Here is a 23,738-nt window from a genome sequence, read left to right on the forward strand (position 1 = left end):
GCTTATGGGAAATGTAGTTGGCCGGCCTCAGGGACCACTATGATTGGTCGAGAACGAGGCTTCCGCTATGCCTCCCTTCCCGGTCTCCATGGCAACAGGAGACGGTGTTCCCGCCCATCTGCTCCAGCCCGTCCCAGCGCGAGCATTTTTCCCTCCCCTCCGCGGTAGCCAGGACTGGAAAGAGAAGTGGAGGTGGGAGGGAGCGATGATGCAAAACTCACTTAAAAATTGGGACGAGGAAAGGAAGCTACAGCTGCGAAGGAGAACCACTTGCAAAAGTTGCCGCAGAGAAGTTGGGAGGCTCGGCAGGTGCCCCATCCCGCCGGCGAGGAGGAAGCGCCAGGGCCGCAGGACTTTTTCAAACTTGGCAGATTTTGGAAAATGCCGGACAACAGCATGGGATTAATCTTCCCAACATTGATTCTATTCCTAGTTGTCGTGACCCTTTTCTCATTCCTCCAGCGGAAGAACGTGCGCGGACCCCCGTGCATCCGGGGCTGGATCCCTTGGCTTGGAGCCAGCTTTGAGTTTGGGAAAGCCCCTCTAGAATTCATAGAGCAGGCGAGAATCAAGGTACGTAGCCGTGGCGGGCGGGGTCGCCGAAGGAGAGAGTATTTTCTTTGGACTTCCATTGGTTCTCAAAGTGCGGTATTAGAACACGGGAGACGTACCTGCTTCCCGCAATTAAACTCTGGGAATTTAACTCTGGTTTGCTAACTATCAGCAGTCATGTCCCATGCAAGCGTAAGCCCAGGAAATGAAATCCAGCGCAGCTCTCGCATCTGCCTTTTCCGAAGGAGAGATTAACTTTTAATGCTGGTACTTTGTCGTGGTTCAGTTCAGAGTGTATACGTTTGAACGAAATGGCTGCATTCCTCTGAACGCGGAAGGGCAACACAATTTGAATTTGTGAAAATGGGTGAGGAGTAAGTTCATATCCAATTGGAGGTGACACCAGGCTGTTGTGAAAACTGCTTGCAAAGCTAATCTTTGCAAATTTAGCCGGCACTGTATCTTCAGTTATTGTTTGATGATAATAAGTGTCGTTTTCACTGCGCGCTGAAGAGATTCGTAATCCTTGATGCATAATGTGAATGATTCTCCCATGTTATTAAGTATTTCTCTGAATCTTCTTTTTAATATATTCCATCATATAGGGATATAATAGTCTAAGTTTTAATAGATGATTTGCTGCCAACTTTTATTCCTTATTTCAGCTAACATTTCAGTGAACATTCTTTGTGTGTGTCTGTGTGTGTTGCATGATTGTACATTTTGTACTTATCTAGTTGTTTCTTCTGAAAAAAATCCTAAAATAATTGCTAAATTAAATCATGTACATACTTAAATTACTTAATTGTTTTACAAAAGGATGTAACCATACATGGTTCTTATTTTCCTTTTCATATACAGGACCACAGGGGATACGATAATTCTGTGTAACTTTTGCTGGTCTGATAGGTGTACGTCCTAAAGAAATACTCCTTTTGTCTCCTTAGGCATGTGGTTTTGATAACTTTGAAGGGATGTTTTTACAAGCTTGTCTTAGAAGGTCAAGCTTTCCTGATTAAATAAATCAAGTTACAGGAGTCAACTATTATGTTACCTAGCAAGGTGTAAATTATCTTTTTCTAGTACTATAATGAAGAATATGACTGATATTTTTATATTTGCTGAAGGATTTCAGCATCACTCTTGCCTGTTTCTCTTGTACTCTCCTTTATGGGCAGGACAAGAAAGCCTGAGCACCCCCACCTTTGGCTCCAAGGGGAGATTCAAACCACGTAAGCCTAGCCCTTAAGGAGGAACACACCCTTCCTCACCCATTTCCGACAATAAAACTCTAAGTTCAGCTCCTTTCTGCTTATTCTGAAAAGCTCAATTATGTAAATGATAAATCTTTTCATACCCTCTTTTGGGTGTGTGTGTAGCATCATCACTCTCAATAACTGAACCAAGTTTTGGGTAGTGGGTTCACTGATTTTTCTTTCTTGCAGTAGCTGCAATATGTGCTAATCAGTAAGTAGGCTTCATGGGAAATTGTATCTAAAGGGCAACTCTACAGGACACTATTTATGGCATTTTGAACATTGGAGAAACAATCTGCAAAAATCCATTATGTAACCTTCAGCTTCAGTCATACTGAAACACTTGTGTTGCAAGCCTGATACTTTGTGCCTTATGATTGATCAGAGGACTGTGTTTATACTTCAAATTGTGCCTGGTTTTATCAGAGTGTGTTTTTCAAATTTGAGATCTGGGATTCTAACTGGGAGAGTTACTGTAAAATTGTAATAGTACGGCTCCAGGTTGCCCATCAGTAGGTATCTAAGATTGTTTACTTGCTCACACATGGAAACATCATTTCCAAAAACAGACTAAGGTGAGATTTGGTACTTTTGGAAAATACCAAACAGCCGAACAGCACCCACCAATGCACACACACAAGGCAAAGCTTCCTGTGTTAAAATGGTGTTAGTAAATAACTTCCACGTGTATTTAATTAAACAGCTCCTGCTAAAGTTAACTCCTCTTTGCCAATCCAAGAGATATTTGGCAACCTTATCTCCAGGATTCTATCTTGAGTTAAAATCTGCTTTCTCAAATATTATTCTAGGTACACCAATTTCCTTTTGGCTATGACTTGCATAATACATGTTTACTATCCCTTACTTTCAATTTTCCTGAGTCTTTATATTTAAAGTAGATCACCTTGGAAATAAAGAATGCATCGAGGGGCCAGCGCTGTGGCACAGCGGGTTAATGCCCTGGCCTGAAGCGCCAGCATCCCATATAGGCGCTGGTTCCAGTCCTGGCTGCTCCTCTTCCAATCCAGCTCTTGGCTATGGTATGGGATAGCAGTGTAAGATGGCCCAAGTCCTTGGGGCCCCTGCACCTGCGTGGGAGACCCTGGGGAAGCTCCTGGCTTCGGAGTGGTGCAGCTCCGGCCATTGCAGCCATCTAGGGAGTGATCCAGCAGATGGAAGACCTTTCTCTCTGTAATTCTGTCTTTCAAATAAATAAAATAAATCTTTTTTTTTAAAGAAAGAATGAATTGAACTGAAGGAAAGTAAAAATACAACATATTAAAATTTCTGACACTAAATACTTTTATTAGAAAAGAGAAGTCTTTTAAGTTCTTACCTCAAGAAACATTCTCCCCTTGCCAAAAGGAAAAACAAAATAAACCCAAAGCAAGAAGAAAAGAAATATTAAAGAGCAGAAATCAGTGGAATCGAAAACAGTAAAAAAAAGAGATACAAAATCAGTGAAGCTGGTTAGTTGAAAAGATTAGTCATGTTGCCAGACCTCATGCAAGACTGATGAAGAAGAGAGAGAAGACTAATGATCAGTGTTTTGAAATAAACCAGGGGATATCACTCCAGATTCTGCAGCCATCAAAAAAATGGTAACAGAATACTATGAATAATTTCACATATGTAAATTTACCAATTTAGATGAAGATGGACCAATTCCTAGAAAAATACAACTTACCACAACTATTCAACATAAAATAGGTCATTTATATATCTCGGGACATTGAGCTTATAATTTAAAAACTCTGAAAAAGGGTCTTTAGGCCTGGATTATTTCACTGGAGAATGATGCCAAGTGTCTAAAGAAGAACTAACATCCAATTCTACACAGTCTCACCTAGAAAGAAGAGACAGAGACTCTTCTCAGTCTATTTTATGAAACTGGCGTGATGCTGATAACAGACCCAAGCTAGTACAAAAGGATATAAATATAAAGTACAGATGAAAAAATATCAACATATAAAGTGCAACTTTATCTAAAAGGAATTATTAACCAAAGCTTATTCCAGAGATATAAAACTGTTTCAGTATTAGTAAACCAGCTAAGCCACTGTATTACAGGCTGAGGAATAATCATATGATCTTATCAATTGATGAAGAAAAAGCATTGACAAAATTAAACACTCATTTGGAATTAAAAATAACTCAGAGGGCTGGTGCTGTGGCGTAGAGGGTAAAGCAGCTGCCTGCAGTGCCGGTATCCTATATGGGCACCTGTTCAAGACCCAGCTGCTCCACTTTAGATCCAGCTCTCTGCTATGGCCTGGGAAAACGGAAGATGGCCCCAATGCTCTGGGCCCCTGCACTCAGGTGGGAGACCCAGAAGAAGCTCCTGGCTCCTGGCTTTGGATTGGCTCAGCTCCAGCCGTTGCGGCCAATTGGGGAGTGAACCAACAGATGGAAGACCTCTCTTTCTCTCTCTGCCTCTCCTTCTCTCTGTGTAACTCTGACTTTCAAATACATAAATAAATCTTTAAAAAGAAAACTCAGAACAGTAGGAGTAGAAGTTAACTTCCTCAATTTCATAAAAATATCTACAAAAATCCTGTAACAATGAGGATACTTAGTTATGAAGGACAAACTCTTTCTTACTATGATTAGGAACAAAATAAAGGTTTCTGTTGTCATGACTCTTACTCAATATAGTGCTAGAAATTTAGCTAGAGCAATAAAGCAAGAATACACACACACACACACACACACACAGAGGGAAAAAGTCCCAATTTGCAAATGACATGATTGTCTATGTAGACAATCTCAAGGAGTCTACCAAAAAAAAAATCTCCTGGAGGTAGTGTGTGAATATAGTAGTTTTGCCAGGTCAATATACAATTGTATCAGTACATATAAACAATGGACTATGGAAAGCACAATTAAAAATGTAATACCATTTTCAGTCACTCAAAAAAGACTTATGTAGGTATAAATCTAGTAACACATGTAAATAACATGTATGTTAAAACCACAGAACACTAAAAAGTAAAAGAAATTAAGTGAGAGATATATTATGTGCATGGACTGAGAATGTCTACTTAAGTAAAGATGTCAAATTCTTCCCAAATTAAAATCCAGGTTTAATGGAAACACATATTCCCAGAAAAATTTGTTGTACATACCGATGAAAAGATTATTCTAAAATTTATATTGAAAGACAAAGGAACTAGAATACCTAAAACAATTTTGAAAAGGAAAAAATAAGGTGGGTGGAATCATCCCACTTACTTTTAAGACTTATTGCTAATGAAGACCATGTAGTAATGGCAGAGGGGTAGACAGACACAGTGATCAATGGAACAGATAATCTAAAAATAGATCCATATAAATATGCTCAACTGGTTTTTGACAAAAGTGCAAAAACAATTCAATGGAGTAAATGTAGCCTTTTCAAAGATGGTGAAGGAGCAGATATATCCCAATAATCAAAAACAAACAAACAAACAAAAAAAGAACTTCCACCTAACAGCTCATAAAAAATTAACTCAAAGTATTTCAGGCATGAAAAGCCAAGACACTCTGGCAAAAAATGACCTAAATGAAAGATATCTGTAAGTGAGATCCCAGCGGAAAGAACAGGCCATCAAAGAAGGAGGTACCTTTCTCTGAAGGGAGGAAAGCACTTCCACTTTGATTACGGCCTTGTCTAAATAAGGTCAGAGTTTGTGAACTCAAGAGGCTTCCATAGCCTTGGCAGCTCATGTCAAGAGCCTTGGGTGATTACTGACGTCATAAATAAGAGTGTCAATTGTTAAATCAACAGCAGGAGTCACTGTGCACTTACTCCCCATGTAGGATCTCTGTCCTTAATGTGTTGTACTATGAGAATGAACAGTAAAAATAGTCTTCAAACAGTACTTTATACTTTGTGTGTCTGTGTGGGTGCAAACTGTTGAAATCTTGACTTAGTATAGAGTTGATCTTCTGTATATAAAGATAATTAAAAATGAATCTTAAGAATGGGATGGGAGAGGGAGTAGGAGATGGGATGGTTTGAGAGTGGGAGGGTGGTTATGGGGAGAAGAACCTCTATAATCCAAAAGTTGTACTTTTGAAATTTATATTTATTAAATAAAAGTTTTCTATTGAAAAAGAAAAAAATTAACTCAAAGTACATCACAAACTTTAAAGCACACAACTATAATAATTTTAGAAAAAATTAAGAATATTTTAATACAGGGCTATGGAATAGTTCTTAGACTTAACAACAAATGTACCATCCATAAAAGGAAAACTGATAAACTTATCAAAATAAGAAATTCTGTGAAAGAGTCCATTAAGAAGTTGAAAAAGAAAAGTTTCAAAAAGTTACAGACTGCTATAAAATCCTTGCAAGCCATGTATTCAACAGAGAAATAATATCTATAATATGTAGAGCTTTTAACACTCAACAGTTTAAAATTTCTCTGAAGAAGATGTACAGGTGGCAAATAAGTACACAAAAAGATACTTGACATCATTTTGGCCATTACGGATATAGAAATTGAAACCAAAATGAAATAACACTATGCACCTATCACAATGACTCAAGTAGTACAATACCAAATGCCGTTAAGACAGAGGAACTGGCTCACTCATACATCTGGTAGAAATGTAAAATGATACAGGCCTTCTGGGAAACACTGGCAGTTTCTATCTTTTTAAAAAAAAGATTTATTTATTTATTTATTTGAAAGAGTTACAGAGACGGAAAGGCAGAGACAGAGGGGGTGGGTCTCCCAAATGGCTGCAATGGCCAGGTCTGGGCTAGGCCAAATATAGGATCCAGGAGCTTCATCTGAGCCTCCTACATGGGTGTCAGAGGCCCAAATGCTTGGACCATTTTCCGCTGCTTTCCCAGGCACATTAGCAACGAGTTGGATCAGAAGTGGAGCAGCCAGGACTCGAACCAGCAGATAAATGGGATGCTGGTGCTGCATGTGGTGGCTTTACCTGCTATGCCACAGAACCAGCCCCACACTGACAGTTTTTTAAACAACCAAGCAGGTAGCTAACCATACATGTATGACCCAGCAATGGTAGTTCTTGGTAATTATCCAGGAGAAATGAAAACATATGTTCACACAAAAGCCTGGACTTGGGTATTTATTGATTTGTTTGTTATAGCAACAGACCAAAGAGAATGCAAATGTTCTTCAATGTTGTTTTAACACACTGTGATATGTTCATAATGTATAATACTCAGAATTGTAAGTGTAAAGGAATGAACAATTGACATATATACATGGCAATCTAGGTGAATCTCTGAGAATTACACTGATTGAGAAAAGGCAATTCCAGAAGTTCATAATATGCTGTGTGATTCCATTTTTATAACAACCTTGGAATTTAAAATCACAGACTGGAGAATTGACTAGTGGTTGCCAGAGGTTAATGACTAGGTAGTATAGGGGTGGCTATCCAAGGGCAACATAGAGGATCTTTGTGGTGATGAAAATGTTCTGTGTCTTGATTGTGTCAATATTAGTAGTATTTTGAATGGGGAAAATAGTAATGGGTGCATAGGAACTCTCCTTGATATTCCTTACAACTGCATGTTAACCTACAATTACCTCAAAATCAAAGGTTTAATTAAAATAATAACATGGATACCACTTTTCCAGCTTATGGCATGTAACTGCCTTTTTTCAATACACAGGAGCTACTGATACTGCACAAAAAAGTAGAACAAAAGGAGAGCAGATTAAATAAAAACACTGCTACAGAATTTATAGCAGTTGTTGACCATTTTTCATGATATGATTATCTTAAAATAAATTATCTTAAATACTAAACATCATCAATAATCTCTGCTATTCAATATATATACTTGTGGCCTGGGTACTAGTATGGGTTATGGAATGCCACTTTTCTAATGGGAAGTTAAAAATTCTCATCTGGACAAAACTTAAGGAATGAAAGCAGATCTTCTAATTGTTGATAAACAGTTTTTGATAGGGAAAAATGACAAGCAGTGTTAGATGTCTGGAACACTAATGTGAGAAAGTGAGACCTCACTTTTTGGTAGTTTGATGATTCTTGGACCCACTGTAGCCCCCAGCGGTGTGTGGCACCATGATCATGTGCCTTCTCATGGCAGATCAAAACATGACTAATATGGACACAGTGGTGAGAATAATGATGTCTTGAGATATTTTTAAAAACCATAATGGATATAAAAGCATGATGGTTTCTTTTGATGATAATCATGGATATGTTGTGGTTTGTTGCCTCATTCATAATTAAAGCAAAAGTTGAATTATAGTTAGATGCCAATGAAAATGCTGATATATTTTCCCCAGAAAAGTTATAGATTCTCTGAAATTGAACCCCACTATAGTGTCTATTTATAGACTAGACATGATCTTATAGAGAGGAAAAATGAAAGATGTAGGAGAGAAAAGCCATAAATGTAGAACAAAGAGGGCAAGAAAACATCAAATCCATAACACAAGTTAAGAATTGTTGGCATTAACAGGGACAGGCCTTCTACCTATGTTAACAGGAGGGAAAGCCTGGGGAATGAGTACAAGTATGTACATTTTACAAGATTTGTTGGTGAGAAGATGAGGCTGCTCTTGCTTGCTTGCCTCCATTTCTCTGGTTGGTTAATAGGTAAGGGAAACTATCTCAGAGTGGAAAGAGTTCAGCAAGGTATACAGATGAAATAGTCATTTTGGAAAGTAAGAAAGTGAACCCATTAGAAAGATGTTTAGGACTGCAAGATATGGAGTGACCATGGATTTTCTGTAAAACTAGCTGGCAATTTTGTATGTTTTCATATTGAACTATGGTTTGCTTACAGGCCTACTCGTGTCTTATAAACAATGTTCAAATATCACCATGTTTATGTAACTTATGGTTGTTATTTATGATGATTATTTTCTAATTATTTCTTACTAAAAACAAAGAAGATACAAGTAAATAATAACTACAGACATGATTAGGATGGAAACAATTAGAATTTATATAATTTTGATTTAGCTGAAATAGTCAAAACATAATTATCAGAAACAATCAGAATAATTTTTTGAAGATTTATTATATTTATTTGAAAGGCAGAGTGACAGAGAAAGGCAGAGACAGAGGGAGAAAGAGATCTTCCATCCCCAATGATTTGCTCCCCAAATGGCCACAACAGCAGCCAGGGCCAAGCCATAGCCAGGATTCAGGGACCCATGGGTAGCAGGATCCCAAGTACTTGGAACATATTCTGCTGCATTAGCAGGGAGCTGGATCAAGAGTGGACAGCCAGGACTTGAACCAGCGCTCTGATATGGGATGCTGGCATTGTAAGAGGCATCTTAAACTCATTATACCACAATCCCAACCCCCGAATCATAATTATTTTTATCTTGACTGTGACTTCAGCATCGTGTTATTGAGGAAAACATAAACATAACCTGGGATTTAGAAACGTTTACTAATACAATCTGTGCTTTTGTGTTTTATTTCAGTATGGACCAATATTTACAGTCTTTGCTATGGGAAATCGAATGACCTTTGTTACTGAAGAAGAGGGGATTGATGTGTTTTTTAAATCCAAGAAATTAAATTTTGAACTAGCAATACAAAATCCCATCTGTCATACAGGTAAAGAATATTTTCACGTAGTTCATTTGCAATACCACATTGGAATCATAAAGTAGTTTTAGGTGAAAACTGCAACCTAACTTCAGTATTAAAAATGAAGCAGGTCCATTATTGTATTCTTAAGGTTTGGCTAGAAGGAGGTAAAAATAATATATGATAGGCTTGATCATTGAAAAGCAAGTTATTGGTAACCTAATATATTTGAATTTCTGTTAGACATGTGAGAAATGAAGTGATCTCTCTGATTTTTTGGGAGAATATTTGGAATCTGTGTTCAGTTACAGCTCCCAAGATACAGCTAACTCTGTTCCATTTCTATGATATGCAGTGATCTACAGGTTGTGGCTCTTGGCTTGACTCTGTGGACTAACTTTGCTCCCTGAAAGCAAAATTCCTCTGCTTCACATTCAACCTTTTATTGTGGCATTTCCCAACATTTCCCAGCGGGGCAGTAAGCCATCCAGAGCCAGACTGCTAGACTGTGCTGGGCTGCTTGCTGCCAGCATGGCTGGCTATCTTCATTTCTTCTTAGGCTGCAGATGTGTGCACTGGTTCCATGTGTGCTCCCAAGACCACAAATCTGGGTCACCTTGTGCCTATTTCTTCTTTTTGCTTTCACAATGTTTGTACTTGCTTCTGCTGTGGCTAGCTTCCTTCTCTCTGCAGCTTTTTTATTTCTGTCTCCCTATGTTCCTTTTCATGTAACTTCATGTATTTCTTGAAGTTAAGACAGAAATGTTTGTTTTAAAAGCTGTCAGTGATCAATAGCATGGTTATATTTTTTTCTTCCTGCTTGCATGAAAATCACTACTTCTTGGTTAAATTCTCTACTGCTGATTGATATTGGAACTGTAAAATTACAGGTAAAATATTGTTATTTTGAAAGCTTTTGGTCTGTATGGTCAAATGTTTTCTCAGAGAAAACTATAACACAACTCAATTACTGGAGATATATAGATATGATTGAGTTTTATAACTTGTACTCTCCCTTGGGAACTTTCTTTTTTTTTCTTTCTTTTTTTTTTTTTTTGAAAGATTTATTTGATCGGCAGAATGAGAGAGAGAGACAGAAAGAGACAGAGAGAGAGAGAGATCTTTCATTCACTCTTCAACTGGCCAAAACAGCCAGTTCTGGGCCAAGCTGAAGCCAGGATCCAGGAAACCCTTCCTAGTCTCCCATGTGGGTGTCAGGGTCCCAAGTACATGGCCATCTTCTTCTGCCCTCCCACGTACATCACCAGGAAGCTGGATTGGAAGCAGAGCAGTGGGTACTTGAACTGGAACTGTCATATGGGATGCCAGCATAGCAAGCAACAGTTAATCCACTGTGCCACAATGCCTAGTCCCCCAGGAACTTTCCTGTATAAATATTTGTATTTAACAGATGAAATATGTTTATATTATGTTTATATTTTCCCTTTTTTTTTTATTTGACTGACAGAGTTAGACAGTGAGAGAGAGAGAGACAGAGAGAAAGGTCTTCCTTCCATTGGTTCACTTCCCAAATGGCCGCCATAGCCGGTGCTGCACCGATCTGAAGCAAGGAGCCAGGTGCTTCCTCCTGGTCTTTGATGTGGGTGCAGGGGCCCAAGCACTTGGGCCATCCTCCATTGCCTTCTCAGGCCTCAGCAGAGAGCTGGACTGGAAGAGGAGCAACCAGGACTAGAACCCGGTGCCCATATGGGATCCTGGCACCACAGGCGGAGGATTAACCTAGTGAGCTACAGTGCCGGCCGTATATATTTCCCTTTTTTAAGAAAGATTTTATTTAATGAATATAAATTTCATAGGTACAGCTTTAGGAATGTAGCTGTTCTTCCCCCCACACTGCCCTCCCACCCCCACTCCCATCTCACTTACTACTCCCTCTCCCATCCCATTCTTCATTAAGATTTGTTTTTAATTAACTTTATATACAGAAGACCAACACTATACTAAGTAAAGATTCTCACAATTTGCACCCACATAGACACACAGAGTATAAAGAACTGTTTGAAAACAAGTTTTACAGTTAATTCTCATAGTACAACTCATTAAGGACAAAGGTCCTAATGGGGAGTAAGTGCACAGTGACTCCTGCTGTTGATTTAACAACTTACACTCTTATTTATGAGGTCAGTGATCACCCAAGGCTCTTGTCATGAGCTGCCAAGGCTACGGAAGCCTTTTGAGTCCACAAACTCTGTCAGTATTTAGACAGGGCCATAAGCAAAGTGGAAGTTCTTTCCTCCCTTCAGAGAAAAGTACATCCTTCTTTGATGGTCCCTTCTTTCCACTGGGGTCTCACTCATAGAGATCTTTCGTGTAGATCATTTTTTGCCACAATGTCTTGGTTTTCCATGCCTGAACTGCTCTCATGCCTGAACATGCTCTCAACCAGATCCGAATGCCTTAAGGCCTTTGGCACTTTTTTTTTTTGACAGGCAGAGTGAACAGTGAGAGAGAGAGACAGCGATAAAGATCTTCCTTTTCCGTTGGTTCACCCCCCAGTGGCTGCTACGGCTGGTGGGTCGCACTGCACCGATCCAAAGCCGGGAGCCAGGTGCTTCTCCTGGTCTCCCATGTGGGTGCAGGGCCCAAGCACTTGGGCCATCCTCCACTGCACTCCTGGGCCACAACAGAGAGCCGGACTGGAAGAGGAGCAACCGGGACAGAATCCGATGCCCCGACCAGGACTAGAACCTGGGGTGCCGGTGGTGCAGGTGGAGGATTAGCCTAATCAGCCTCGGCACCTGCTGTGGCCTTTGACACTTAATCCTGTCTATCTGATCAATTACACACTTAATATGGCTACTTTAACACATAAGATGGCATTAGTAACAACCAGCTTAATGGGATTTGGAGTCCCATGGCAAGTTTTTAGCTTTACCCTTAGGGGTAAGTGTGTGGGAAAGTGTGCTGAACTGTATAACTCCTCCCTCTTATTCCCACTCTTATTTTTTATTATGATCTAATTTCAATTGGATTTATACACCTATGGGTGATTCTATGTTAAGACTTCGACCAATGGTATTAAGTAGAAAAAGAAAATAATAAAAAAATAAAATAATAAACTGTTCCATGACAGTCAAGACAAGGGCTGTTCACGTCATTGCTTCTCATAGTGTCAATTTCACTTCTACAGGTTTCCTTTTAGGTGCTCTGTTAGTTGTCACAGATCAGGGAAAACATATGGTATTTGTCCCTTTGGGATTGGCTTATTTCACTACGCATGATATTTTCCAGATTCATCCATTTTTTTGCAGATGACCAGATTTCTTTTTTTTTTAACTGCTGTGTAGTATTCCATAGAGTACACATCCCATAATTTCTTTATCCAGTGTTCAGTTGATAGACATTTAGGTTGAATCCATGTCTAAGCTATTGTGAATTGAGCTGCAATAAACATGAAGGTGCAGTTAACTCTTTTATTTGCTGATTTCATTTCCTTTGGGTAAATTCCAAGGAGTGGGATGGCTGGGTCGTATGGTAAGACTATATTCAGATTTCTGAGGTATCTACTGTCTTCCATAGTTGTTTTACCAGTCTGCATTCCCACCAACAGTTGATTAGGGTACTTTTTCCACATATCCTAGCCAGTATTTATTGTTTGTTGATTTCTGTATGAAAGCCATTCTAACTGGGGTGTGGTGAAACCCCATTGTGTTTTTGGTTTGCATTTCCCTGATGGCTAGTGATCCTGAACATTATTTCATGTGTCTGCTTGCCATTTGGATTTCTGTAGGGTTAAGGACATGCCTAAGGTGACACATCCAGGTTTGGCGTGGTAAATTTCTCTCTCTTTTTTTAATCAGAAGAGAAATTTATTCTGCTTAACTGAGCTCCTCCCCTAAAGAAGACCAGTACCTGAGCGCTAGCCCCAGTAGGTATATTTGTCTGCTCTGTCCCAAGGATCACACAAAGGATCTGTGCAGTCCTCAGTATAAGTTCAGATTCCCCAGCAATGTCTCTCACCACGTAACCAGGAAACCTTGAACATGCGGAGTCTCCCACTATGACTGCTAAAAGTCTTAGCCACACTGAGAGTCCTCTCACACACCCTCAGTTTTTTTCACAGTCCTGGTACAGAAGCCTCACACAGTCACAAGCTCCTAGCCCCCTGTTAGTTCTCCCCACCAGAGTCAATAGTTTCCACTTGACTGGTTGCCGGGCATAGACACGAGCTGCCACAGCTGTTATATATGTCCAAAATGGCACCCGAGCTGGTGCAGCTGTTATATATGTCCAAAATGGCACTTGCTCTATCAATTTGTTATAGGACGCCATTGTAAAGTGATTAGGGAGAGAGAAACGTGTCTGTCCCATCCTTTTTTTTTTTCCTCTCTAGTTTGGCTAGTATATCTTCCCCCACAGGGCTCCAAGCCAGGTTCCCTCTAGGCTCTTCTGGCAGCTTTTTCTCAACTGCTGTAGTCCTGAGCCGTGGCGCCCATGCCCTCCGTGTAGGTCCACTGTGTCCCTCTAATTTCAGTAGAGTTTCCTCTGTGGTTTCTCCCTCTTTCCTGAGACGACTCTGTCTCTACTTTTTTTTTTTTTTTTTTGGACAGGCAGAGTTAGACAGTGAGAGAGAGAGACAGAGATAAAGGTCTTCCTTGTCCGTTGGTTCACCCCCTCAAATGGACACTACGGCCGGTGTGCTGCGCTGATCCAAAGCCAGGAGCCAGGTGCTTCCTCCTGGTCTCCCATGGGGTACAGGGCCCAAGCACTTGGACCATCCTTCACTGCACTCCTGGGCCACAGCAGAGAGCTGGACTGGAAGAGGGGCAACCGGGACAGAATCCGGCGCCCCAACCAGGACTAGAACCAGGGTGCCGGCGCCACAGGCAGAGGATTAGCCAAGTGAGCCGCAGTGCCGGCTCTCTCTCTTTTTTAAAACTATTTTCCTCTGGGCTAGAGCAATGAGCTCCCTTCCTACTCTGCCTTCTTGGAACCCTCCCTATATTTTCCCTTGAGCCAGCTTTCCATTCCTCCCATATATCCCCCACTGTAGAGAAGATGTATGTGATCAGGAAATCTAATACTTAGTTTCATTAACCTATGACAAGTATAATCTACACATAATAGGATTATGAAATTCAAAATTTTAAAAAAGCCATTTATTTGAAAAAGTTACTTTGAAGACAACAAAACAAAATAAAAGGAAAATATAAAGTGTGTTTAGAAAAACAACTCACTTATACAACCCAACCTAACCAGGGGTGTATATCATGAGAGAAGCATGATGATTAATATGTATAAAAAATGTTGGGTCAGAATTATTCATGGGCTTGGGAAAGGCCTTCTGCCGGAAGTAATATTCAAGAAGAATTTTGAAAAATAAACAGTAATTAGTGGGAGAAATATGGGGCTCATAGGCATGGGTGTGTGGGAGTGGTATAGAATTTCTGAGAAGGCCAAATAGCTTCTGAACATGTAGAATATGTAAACTATCTCTTGTTTTCAAAATACCTGGAATATAGATTTGGAGAAGGAAGGAGCTAGAAATACCAGACCTGTAAATTACCCATTTATGGGTCATTCTTTAAGATGAATTATCCTATTGATTTTCACTGTCTCATGTGAGGCTCGAATCTTTGTCTACTTCTATTCATTGGAGGTGATTTTATGTAGTGGAGGACTTTGGCTGTTGTCTTTCTTGACTAACTGGTGGCAGAAGTTTGTTGACTGATGCTTCAAGTAGTTCTTGCTTATTGTGGAAATAATTTTCTCTGTTTCTAGCATCAATTCCAAAGAATATATTTTTAACACTGCATGAAAAACTCTATATTATGTTGAAAGGGAAATTGGGGACTTTGAACCTTTATCAATTCACTGGGCAACTGACTGAAGAATTACATGAACAACTGGAGAATTTAGGCACTCGTGGGACAATGGACCTGAACGACTTAATAAGGTAAAAAGATAAAAAGCTGCATTCATATGACTTAATCTTTTTTCTTTAATACAAAATTTTTGAATCCTGTGTATTGGACTTCAAAAATTATCTGGCTGATTAGTAAAGTCTATCTAACTAGACTATTAGGAGATTAGCTTAATCCCCTAATTCTAATTAGTGGGCAGTTTTCAGTTTACCACTCCCATCTTATGGTGAGAAAATAAGCTAATATGATTATTTAAATATGTTTACAGTAATGTATCCTTAGTTATTCCATATAATTATGTATGCTTTACATGGATTTACCTTGTATAATTACTGTGCATCCATCACAATTTTGATAGAACTGTGCGATTTATGACAGAAAAAGAAGATATTGAAAGGACAGGGAGAGACTGGAATCAATCATTAAGTGGATGACAGGATCCAAGAAATGTTTGTGAGACTTCAAAAGGTGGCCAAGGCAAAATAGATTGTGGGCCTCAAAACTGAGCCCCAAGGTGCCCTTGGAAAGTAGACCCCAGAGACAGGTAAGAGCAGTGGAGGAAGTCAGTTATATTCTGGGGGCTGTGTGTTAGAATTAAGGACTGGGCATGGGAAAAATTCCCCACCTTCATAAGAAGGTTCAGTAAATTAAAATTACCTGAGGGACCTATCCATCTTAATGGAATGCTGAGGGCAAAATTCAGTGGTTCCCTCAAATAATCAATTATTCTAACCTATAAAACAAAGTGCTTTTTAACATTTTTGTTATAGGTCCAGGAAGAGTGGTCAGGGGAAAGCAGAAAGAAACTTAAAATTTTGCCAGAACATGTCCAGTATATACAACAAAGCAAAGCAAATCCCTTGATATTTTTGAAACTTTGAGGAAGGAGATCCAGAAGAGGAGGTGAATAGAAGTTAAATAAATTGTATTTAGTATCACTAATCTAGGGCATACTAATAATCTTTGATATTCTTATATCTGCCTCAGTAATCATTCACTGGTGGTAAAACTTAACTGATGATAAATATTATTTTTCATCATGTATTAGTTTGAATTCCTGGGATGATGTGGAAAATTAGGAAATCTGATGACTGATATTGCCCTTAACATCTTGTGAGTTTTTTTAAGCTGGGATCCAAAGGTATGGGCTGTTAGTTTAGTTACTGTTATTAAGTAATTACTAAGTAAATGCTTATTGAATTATATTGAATCAGTTTATTTCTGTTTGTCTTCTCGTATATGGGTCTAAAATACTTGCTTAGAATTTTAAAATCATCAAGTAAATAAGACCACAATTTCAACTATGTCTAAATTATCTTGATCATAGTTAGCAAATAATAAAACTTCTCAGGAGTGACTGTTTCCCAAAAGAACCTGCCACATGCTATCTGCCCCTGTTACAGGTGTGTTGCTCCTGAGGCATGCCTTCTCTTGCATCCTATTCCTGTTGGTTGTCCTGGGCTCTGACGTTCCATGTGTTTCTGTCTCGGTAGGCATGTCCTTTATCCAGTCACGGTGAATGTGCTCTTTAATAAAGGTTTATTTCTCACAAACAAGAGGAAAATCAAGGAGTTCCATCATCATTTTCAAGTTTTTGATGAAGGTTTTGAATATGGATCCCAGGTGCCAGAATGTCTCCTAAGGTAGGGAGTTGTTTCCCATCATTAATTCATCGATCAGGCTCCTTTTAGCATTTTGTACACTTCTCACTTTTCTCTGTTCTGAGCGGACACAGCAGCAGTTCGCCTGGCAGAGAAGCTGTTTTTGATGACTGCTCTGTGTTTGGGGTGTGTATGTGAAGTGAGGGGGAAACAACAGGAGAGGGTAACGCCTTTCTTTCCCTTGTTTTGATGAGCAAAAACAGGAGAATGAAAATGGGAAGAAAGAATGAAGAATGTATTTTGAGGCCTTTAATCCCCTTTACTGCTTATTATTAGCACATTCATTGCCTGTGTTTGGGGCCATGCTTAGTTGTCAAAATATGTTTCCTGGCCGGCGCCGCGGCTCACTAGGCTAATCCTCCACCTAGTGGCACCTGCACACCGGGTTCTAGTCCCGGTCGGGGCACTGGATTCTGTCCCCGTTGCCCCTCTTCCAGGCCAGCTCTCTGCTGTGGCCAGGGAGTGCAGTGGAGGATGGCCCAAGAGCTTGGGCCCTGCACCCCAAGGGAGACCAGGAGAAGCACCTGGCTCCTGCCTTCGGATCAGCGCGGTGCGCCTGCCGCAGCGTGCTGGCCACGGCGGCCATTGCTGGGTGAACCAACGGAAAAGGAAGACCTTTCTCTCTGTCTCTCTCTGTCACTGTCCACTCTGCCTGTAAAAAAAAAAAAAAAATTTCTCACAGTTGGCTTGGATAAATATTTGTACAGTGATTCAAATGCAAAGTGACTACATGATTTTTTTTTTTAACTTCTTGACAGTTACTCTATGTCTTACTACATTTGGGCTGCTTTAACAAAATACTACAGACTAGGTAGTTTGTGAAGAACAGAAATGTATTTCTGACAGCTCTTGAAGCCAGAAAGTCCCAGATCAGGGTGCCTGTGTGGCTGGGTTCAGGTGTGGCCCTCTTCTGGTTGCATGCGGCCACCTTCTCAGTGTGTCCTCCCATGGTGGAAGGGCAGATTGGCTCCCCCAGGCCTCCTGTAGAAGTGCGCTGTCCCACTCATGAGGGCTACATTCTTATGACCTAATCATCTCCTCAACCATCCCTATGTTCTAGTACTATTACCGTAGGGATTAGGATTTGAGCATACAGATTTTGGGGTTACAAACATTTGCGCCACAGCAGCGTACCCCTGGTGGCTAGTCATAAAAGATTTATTAGATGATAGCCAGTTTGCTTTACCTGACTTAACCCAATGACCAGGGTCTGACTTTCATTGTTCCACAGCTCATAACAGTCACAGCAAAAGAAGAGTTTGACTTCGGGCCCTGTTTTCTTATTTAATGCCAGTCCAAAAGAGATTTAAACATTCATTTGCAAAAGGCACCAGAGTGTGACTGCCTTGTCCTCTCCTTTGTTCTTGAGGACTAAGAATTCTGACGGTAGACTGCTCATGGGATCCTGCCTGAAAAAGAGCAGATATGCAGATAAACTCCAGACCTACAGACTCTCCCCTTTATAGGCCATGACACGTTATTCCTAACATTCTGTCAAATTAATTTCTGCATGTATGTGTGTGTGTTTTCCCTCTTCACACAGAAACTGGTCAAAATCCAAAAAGTGGCTCCTCACGCTGTTTGAGAAAAACATTTCAGATATAAAAGCATACAAATCTGCAAAAGGTAACTCTTTGGTAAGTATTCCTTCAGTTATTTTTCTAAATAGAGACTCAACTTCAGTGTGATGACTTCAATTTGACTTGGTTTGAAATTCAGGCTCCCAGCTTTGCCTGGCTCAGCAGCCCCATTTGTTGAGAGTATCTGGGGAGTGAACTGGTAGTATTTCAAAACCAATGGTCTTTTCTAATTATTTTATTTATTTATTTGACAAGTAGAGTTATAGAATGTGAGAGAGAGAGAGAGAGACAGAGAGAAAGGTCTTCCTTCCGTTGGTTCACTCCCTAAATGGCCGCCACGGCCAGTGCTGCGCCAATCTGAAGCCAGGAGCCAGGAGCTTCTTCCTGGTCTCCCATGTGGGTGCAGGGGCCCAAGCACCTGGGCCATCCTCCACTGCTCTCCCGGGCCTCAGCAGAGAGCTGGACTGGAAGAGGAGCAACTGGGACTAGAACCCAGCACCCATATGGGATGCCGGCACCACAGGCAGAGGATTAACGTAGTGAGCCACGGTGCCAGCCCCTTCTCTAATTATTTTTTAACAGCTGTGCCAATAGTGACAGATGAAAGTAATGGCAAATTAGTAAAAGATAAATAAAGCTCTACAAAGTAGACTGTATTCTTAATGCCACTATCCCTAGTTGTTTCTCTCTTCCAATACAAGGAGGTAGAGTGACATAATTTAAAAAGCAAGGCACCTAGGAGTCAGTGTCCTAAGAGTAGATCTGTGATGCTCCAATTGTAGTCTCTAGACATTAGCACCAGCATCAGCTGGGAGCCCCCTCAATCAGAAACTCTGCAGTAGAGCCCAACAGACTGGTTTTACAAGCCTTTCAGATCATTCTATCTTTTGCTGGTGAATGGTTCTCACCAAAAGTTGCTCATAGAATCACCCTCTGGGAGCTTTGGATAACTTTATTGTGCCCGGGCCGGCCCTCAAAAACTGGGTTTCTTTGGTCTGGTCTATCTGGTCTGTCTGCTCATGTGTAACCCTGGCACAAGATCTAAATGCTTAGCCTCGCTTTCCTCACTGTTCTTGGAAAGGTGTTGCAAGATTAAATGAGTTTATTTTTGTAAAGCACTTAGAACATATTAAGGGCTAGGCAAGAGTTTATCATTGTTATTTTATTAAAAAAAAAAAAGAAAAAGAAAGAAAGAAAAAACTACTTCAAGGGAATGAATGGGTGGTTCGCCTATCAGTCAAGATAACTACATCACACATCAGAGGACCTGGATTGGATTCCTAGCTCTGCTCCTGACTCCAGCTTCCTGCTAATGCAGATACTGGGAGGCAAATGGCTCAAAGTAATTGGGACCCTGCCATTCATGTGAGAGACTTGGATTAAAGTTCAGACTCCCAGCTCCGCAGGGCCCAGCCCCATTTGTTGGGAGCATTTGGGGAGCAAATGCTCTCGCTCTCCTTCACCTCTCTCTGAATCTGCCTCTCACATTTTTTGAAATCACTTCAAATCTTTTAGTATTTAAAGATGACGTCAAATGTTTTTGCTTGTTTTTAGTTATACAACAAGTGTTGTCTCAAAGAGCTATGCTCCCCATCACCAGAGAGGAAGGTAACCTTAAAAAAAAGAAAGGAATATGTGTGTGTTTTGGTGGCTATCTCCCTCCTGAATAAAGGGAACTGAAAGCTATTCTGAATGGCCTTAATAGTTCAACTAATACAAAGGATCTTTCAAAGGCTCATGGGAAGTGTATCTTTTCTTATGAAAAAACTATGGATTTCAAGAATTTTCTTCACCAAAATAAATGTGTCTTTTAATTCCTTTTTCCATGTTCCCTCGTGTTGCTGTTTGACAACTGACTCAGACAGAGATCTGTGGAGCATTCAGAAGAAAACTTTACCCACCTGAGCTGTGCAGATTCTCAGCCTCTAGACCATGGGAGGGAGAACTGCCATGCCAGTGTGTTGTCAATACCACACTACTGTAAATCATGTGGAGAAGTGACATCTGACCTGGGCGGCACTGGCTCAGAGCAGGGCCTCATCCACGGCCACATACTATGCTTGTTCCCGGTTCACCAGACAGGTCCCACAAAGGCGTTTTCTTCATAGGAAGGTCTTTCCGGTCTTGCCTCTGCCAGTGGTCGCTTCTTCTATCTTAGGGAGGAGATTCAGACACCATATAACATTTTTGTTTGTATTATTTTCCAAGATTTAGTGGCAAAACCACCTGGGGATGAAATATATACCCAGATAGATCTATAATCCATGGGCCTAAAAAACAGGATTTTTTTCCAACTCCAGCTAAAATTCCTTGCTGATGAGACCTCTGGAATAGTGTTGACTTTTCTTACTCTGAAGAAATGAGGCATTTTTCATATTAGGTTCTCAAGCTTCCTAATTGAATAAAGGCAACGTTTGAATTTCGCTGATGCCAAGCCAGTGTTTGAGACTTTGGGAGAGAATTTTTGAACATTCATGAATGGTTTAATCTCGTTTTTAAATGTATTGCTTCTCTGTTTTCCTTCACACTGAGTTTATGTTTTTATACCCACATTTAATATGAATTCAGAAGAAAAAGATTCATTAGCTTCTACTATATATATTTCAATGGCCTAGTTAAGCAGAAGACTAGAAAGAAGTTGTATTTAATTTAAAAAATATTACACACATATTCTTGTTGTTTCTTCTGCTGGGGTTTTCTAGGTAAATACTATACTAGCATTTCCATTTAAAATATAACTATATCACAGAATAGAATATATCAAAGGAATGAAATACAGCTGTAGGATTTTAATGAGGTAGAAACTTTGTCTTATATCAGGTCACATTGTAAGTATGATAGAGACCAGAAATAAATGAAATTCCTACTGAAACTATTTTCAACTTTGTTAATGCATTAATACAAAAATGATAGCAATAAGGAATCAGGTAACATGCTTACCCTAATCCAGGCATTATGTTTCACATTTTGCATAGTCATTTCTCATTTATTTTTCATAACAACCTTTTAATTTATTTATTCAAAAGTCAGAGCTATAAAGAGAAAGCAAGCAAGAGAAGGACCTTCCATCTGCTGGTTCACTCTCTAGATGGTTGTAATAGCTGGATCTGGGGCAGGCCAAAGCCAGGAAGCAGGAGCTTCATCCAGGTCGCTCACATGGTTGCAGGGGCCCAAGGACTTGGGCCATCCACTGTTGTTTTTCCCACACCATTAGCAGGGACCTGGATTGGAAGTGGAGCATCTGGGACTCGAACTGGTCCCCATATGGAATGCCAGTATCGCAGGAGGTGGCTTTATTTACTACGCCACAACACCAGCCCCTCATAACAACTTTGTACCAAAACTGGGGATTATTAAACCCAGAAAGCTGAGAATTAGAGTATTTAATCACTTGAGAAAGTTGGATTCCTTAGCAATAGTCTACATATTATCGTGTAGTTTATTTACTAATGATTTAATAGTTATAGTCTATGTGATAGGATCTGACACAAAACTAGTACATTATGATACAATGCAGGTCTCTTAATCACTAGCCCATGAGAGCTATGGAATGTGATTCTTCGGGGTGCAGGATACCATGGTAGCTAAGAAAGTGGACTCAGGAGCTGGGGCCAGGCTCACTGGGTTTAGATCCTGGCTCAATCATCTACAACCTATATGTCCCTGGCAAAATTCCCTGGCTTTATTGTGTTCTGGTTTCCTCATGTGAATAATGCTAAAGATAACTATGTCTGCTGCTTAGAGTTGTGGTGAGAATTACAATGGACTAGGTACCCGTAAAGCACTTATCGTAGTACTTGACCTTAGCAAACAGTGAATAGACGTTAGTTCCTATTATTTCTGCTGCCTAGATATGAGTTATTTCAGGTAACAAGTGCATGAGTGACTTAATGAAAATGCTGCACAGGAATGCCTCCAACCACTGGCAAAGGCAAACCTGGGAAAACCATGGAACTTGAGTGGTGACCTGGGAACAACCATAGTGGGTGGTTTGGCCAGGAACCTGCTCTGAACCAACACCATTCACATCAAGTGTCACTTCTCTGCATATTTGCACTGTTGTGATGTTTATAACATACTGGCACAACAGTTCTCTGTCCCATGGTGTATAGGCTGAGAATCTGCATGACAGGTGGAGGTAGAATTTTCTTCCAAATGCTTCCCAGATTTGAGTTTCTGTGTTGTATTTTCCTAACAGCAGTACTTTGTTTAGAAAGAAAACATTTATAAAAAATGTAACATGTGCCAGATTTTGGTTTAAATACTCTATGGGCAACTGCACTAACTAATTTAATTCTTGTAACAGTCTTAGGAGGTAGGTGCTATATTATGGCCATTTTGTAGACGAGGAAATAAAGTAACTTCACTTGTCCAAGGCCATTCAGCTATTAAATAGTTGAGCGAGGATTTGACCTAAGACAGTAGAGCAGGTGAGCTCCACTAGGGTCCCCACTCCTAACGACTATCCCAGCAGTAAGTGTGGAAATCCCTTAGCATGCCTCCAACTGCAAGCCCAGGAATAAGAAAAAATGCTTGATCTCTAGTTTATTAACCACAGTCTTCACCACATAGCCAGAGTTTAACCTTGTTTATTTCTCTTAAACAGACAGTAATGCAGGCTGTGCTGGATATTGTGGAGATGGAAACCAGTGAACAAAGTTCCAAGTATGGGCTCTTAACGCTTTGGGCTTCTCTGTCTAACGCTGCTCCTGTAAGTACATTGAAGTGTTGATTGCATTTCTGTCTATTCTGCTTTCATTCCCCCCGCCCTTCCTTTACTACCTTTTAGTCCCCTTCAGTCCTTTCACTTATGATGGGGAAGAAAGAGACTACAGTGGTCTTGGTTGTGAGATGAAAAACAGAAGTAAATGCCTATTGAAATCTGATTCAGCTACAGAGGCGGCCAAGCAGAGATCCATGTGAATACTGCCCCTTGAAAGGCAGCATGTGAGCAGGCCAAGGGAAAAGCCTGCCCTCTGGGGCTGTTGGGACAGCACCTGTTTGTGGGCCATTTTCTGTGTGTCAAGCAAAGTGCTCACTATTGTTGCCACAAAGATGGATATGCGTTGGCCCCAACTTTTGACTGGGAATAAGGAGTAGGTAAATGGATAGCTTCTTTTTTTTTTTTTTTTTTTTTTGACAGATATAGTTAGACAGTGAGAGAAGAGAGACAGAGAAAGGTCTTCCTTCCGTTGGTTCACCCCCGAAATGGCCACTACGACCAGTGTGCTGCGGCAATCTGAAGCCAGGGGCCAG

At 40.4% G+C, this 23,738-nt stretch overlaps 1 protein-coding gene across 1 annotated transcript in view; it reads left to right on the forward strand.

Annotated features, from left to right (window-relative positions):
- Window positions 1-70: 70 nt before the first annotated feature.
- Window positions 71-23,738, forward strand: part of CYP39A1 (cytochrome P450 family 39 subfamily A member 1) — a 97,392-nt gene continuing 73,724 nt past the window's right edge. Inside the window, exons 1-6 of the mRNA XM_002714462.5 lie at window positions 71-573; window positions 9,248-9,383; window positions 15,099-15,273; window positions 16,735-16,884; window positions 18,446-18,539; window positions 23,089-23,193. Of these exons, the coding sequence (XP_002714508.3) occupies window positions 382-573; window positions 9,248-9,383; window positions 15,099-15,273; window positions 16,735-16,884; window positions 18,446-18,539; window positions 23,089-23,193 (852 nt within the window). The 5' untranslated portion in view covers window positions 71-381. The remainder of the gene's footprint in view (window positions 574-9,247; window positions 9,384-15,098; window positions 15,274-16,734; window positions 16,885-18,445; window positions 18,540-23,088; window positions 23,194-23,738) is intronic.

This window comes from Oryctolagus cuniculus, chromosome 5 (assembly GCF_964237555.1).
Source record: "Oryctolagus cuniculus chromosome 5, mOryCun1.1, whole genome shotgun sequence".
Taxonomy (NCBI): Eukaryota; Metazoa; Chordata; class Mammalia; order Lagomorpha; family Leporidae; genus Oryctolagus; species Oryctolagus cuniculus.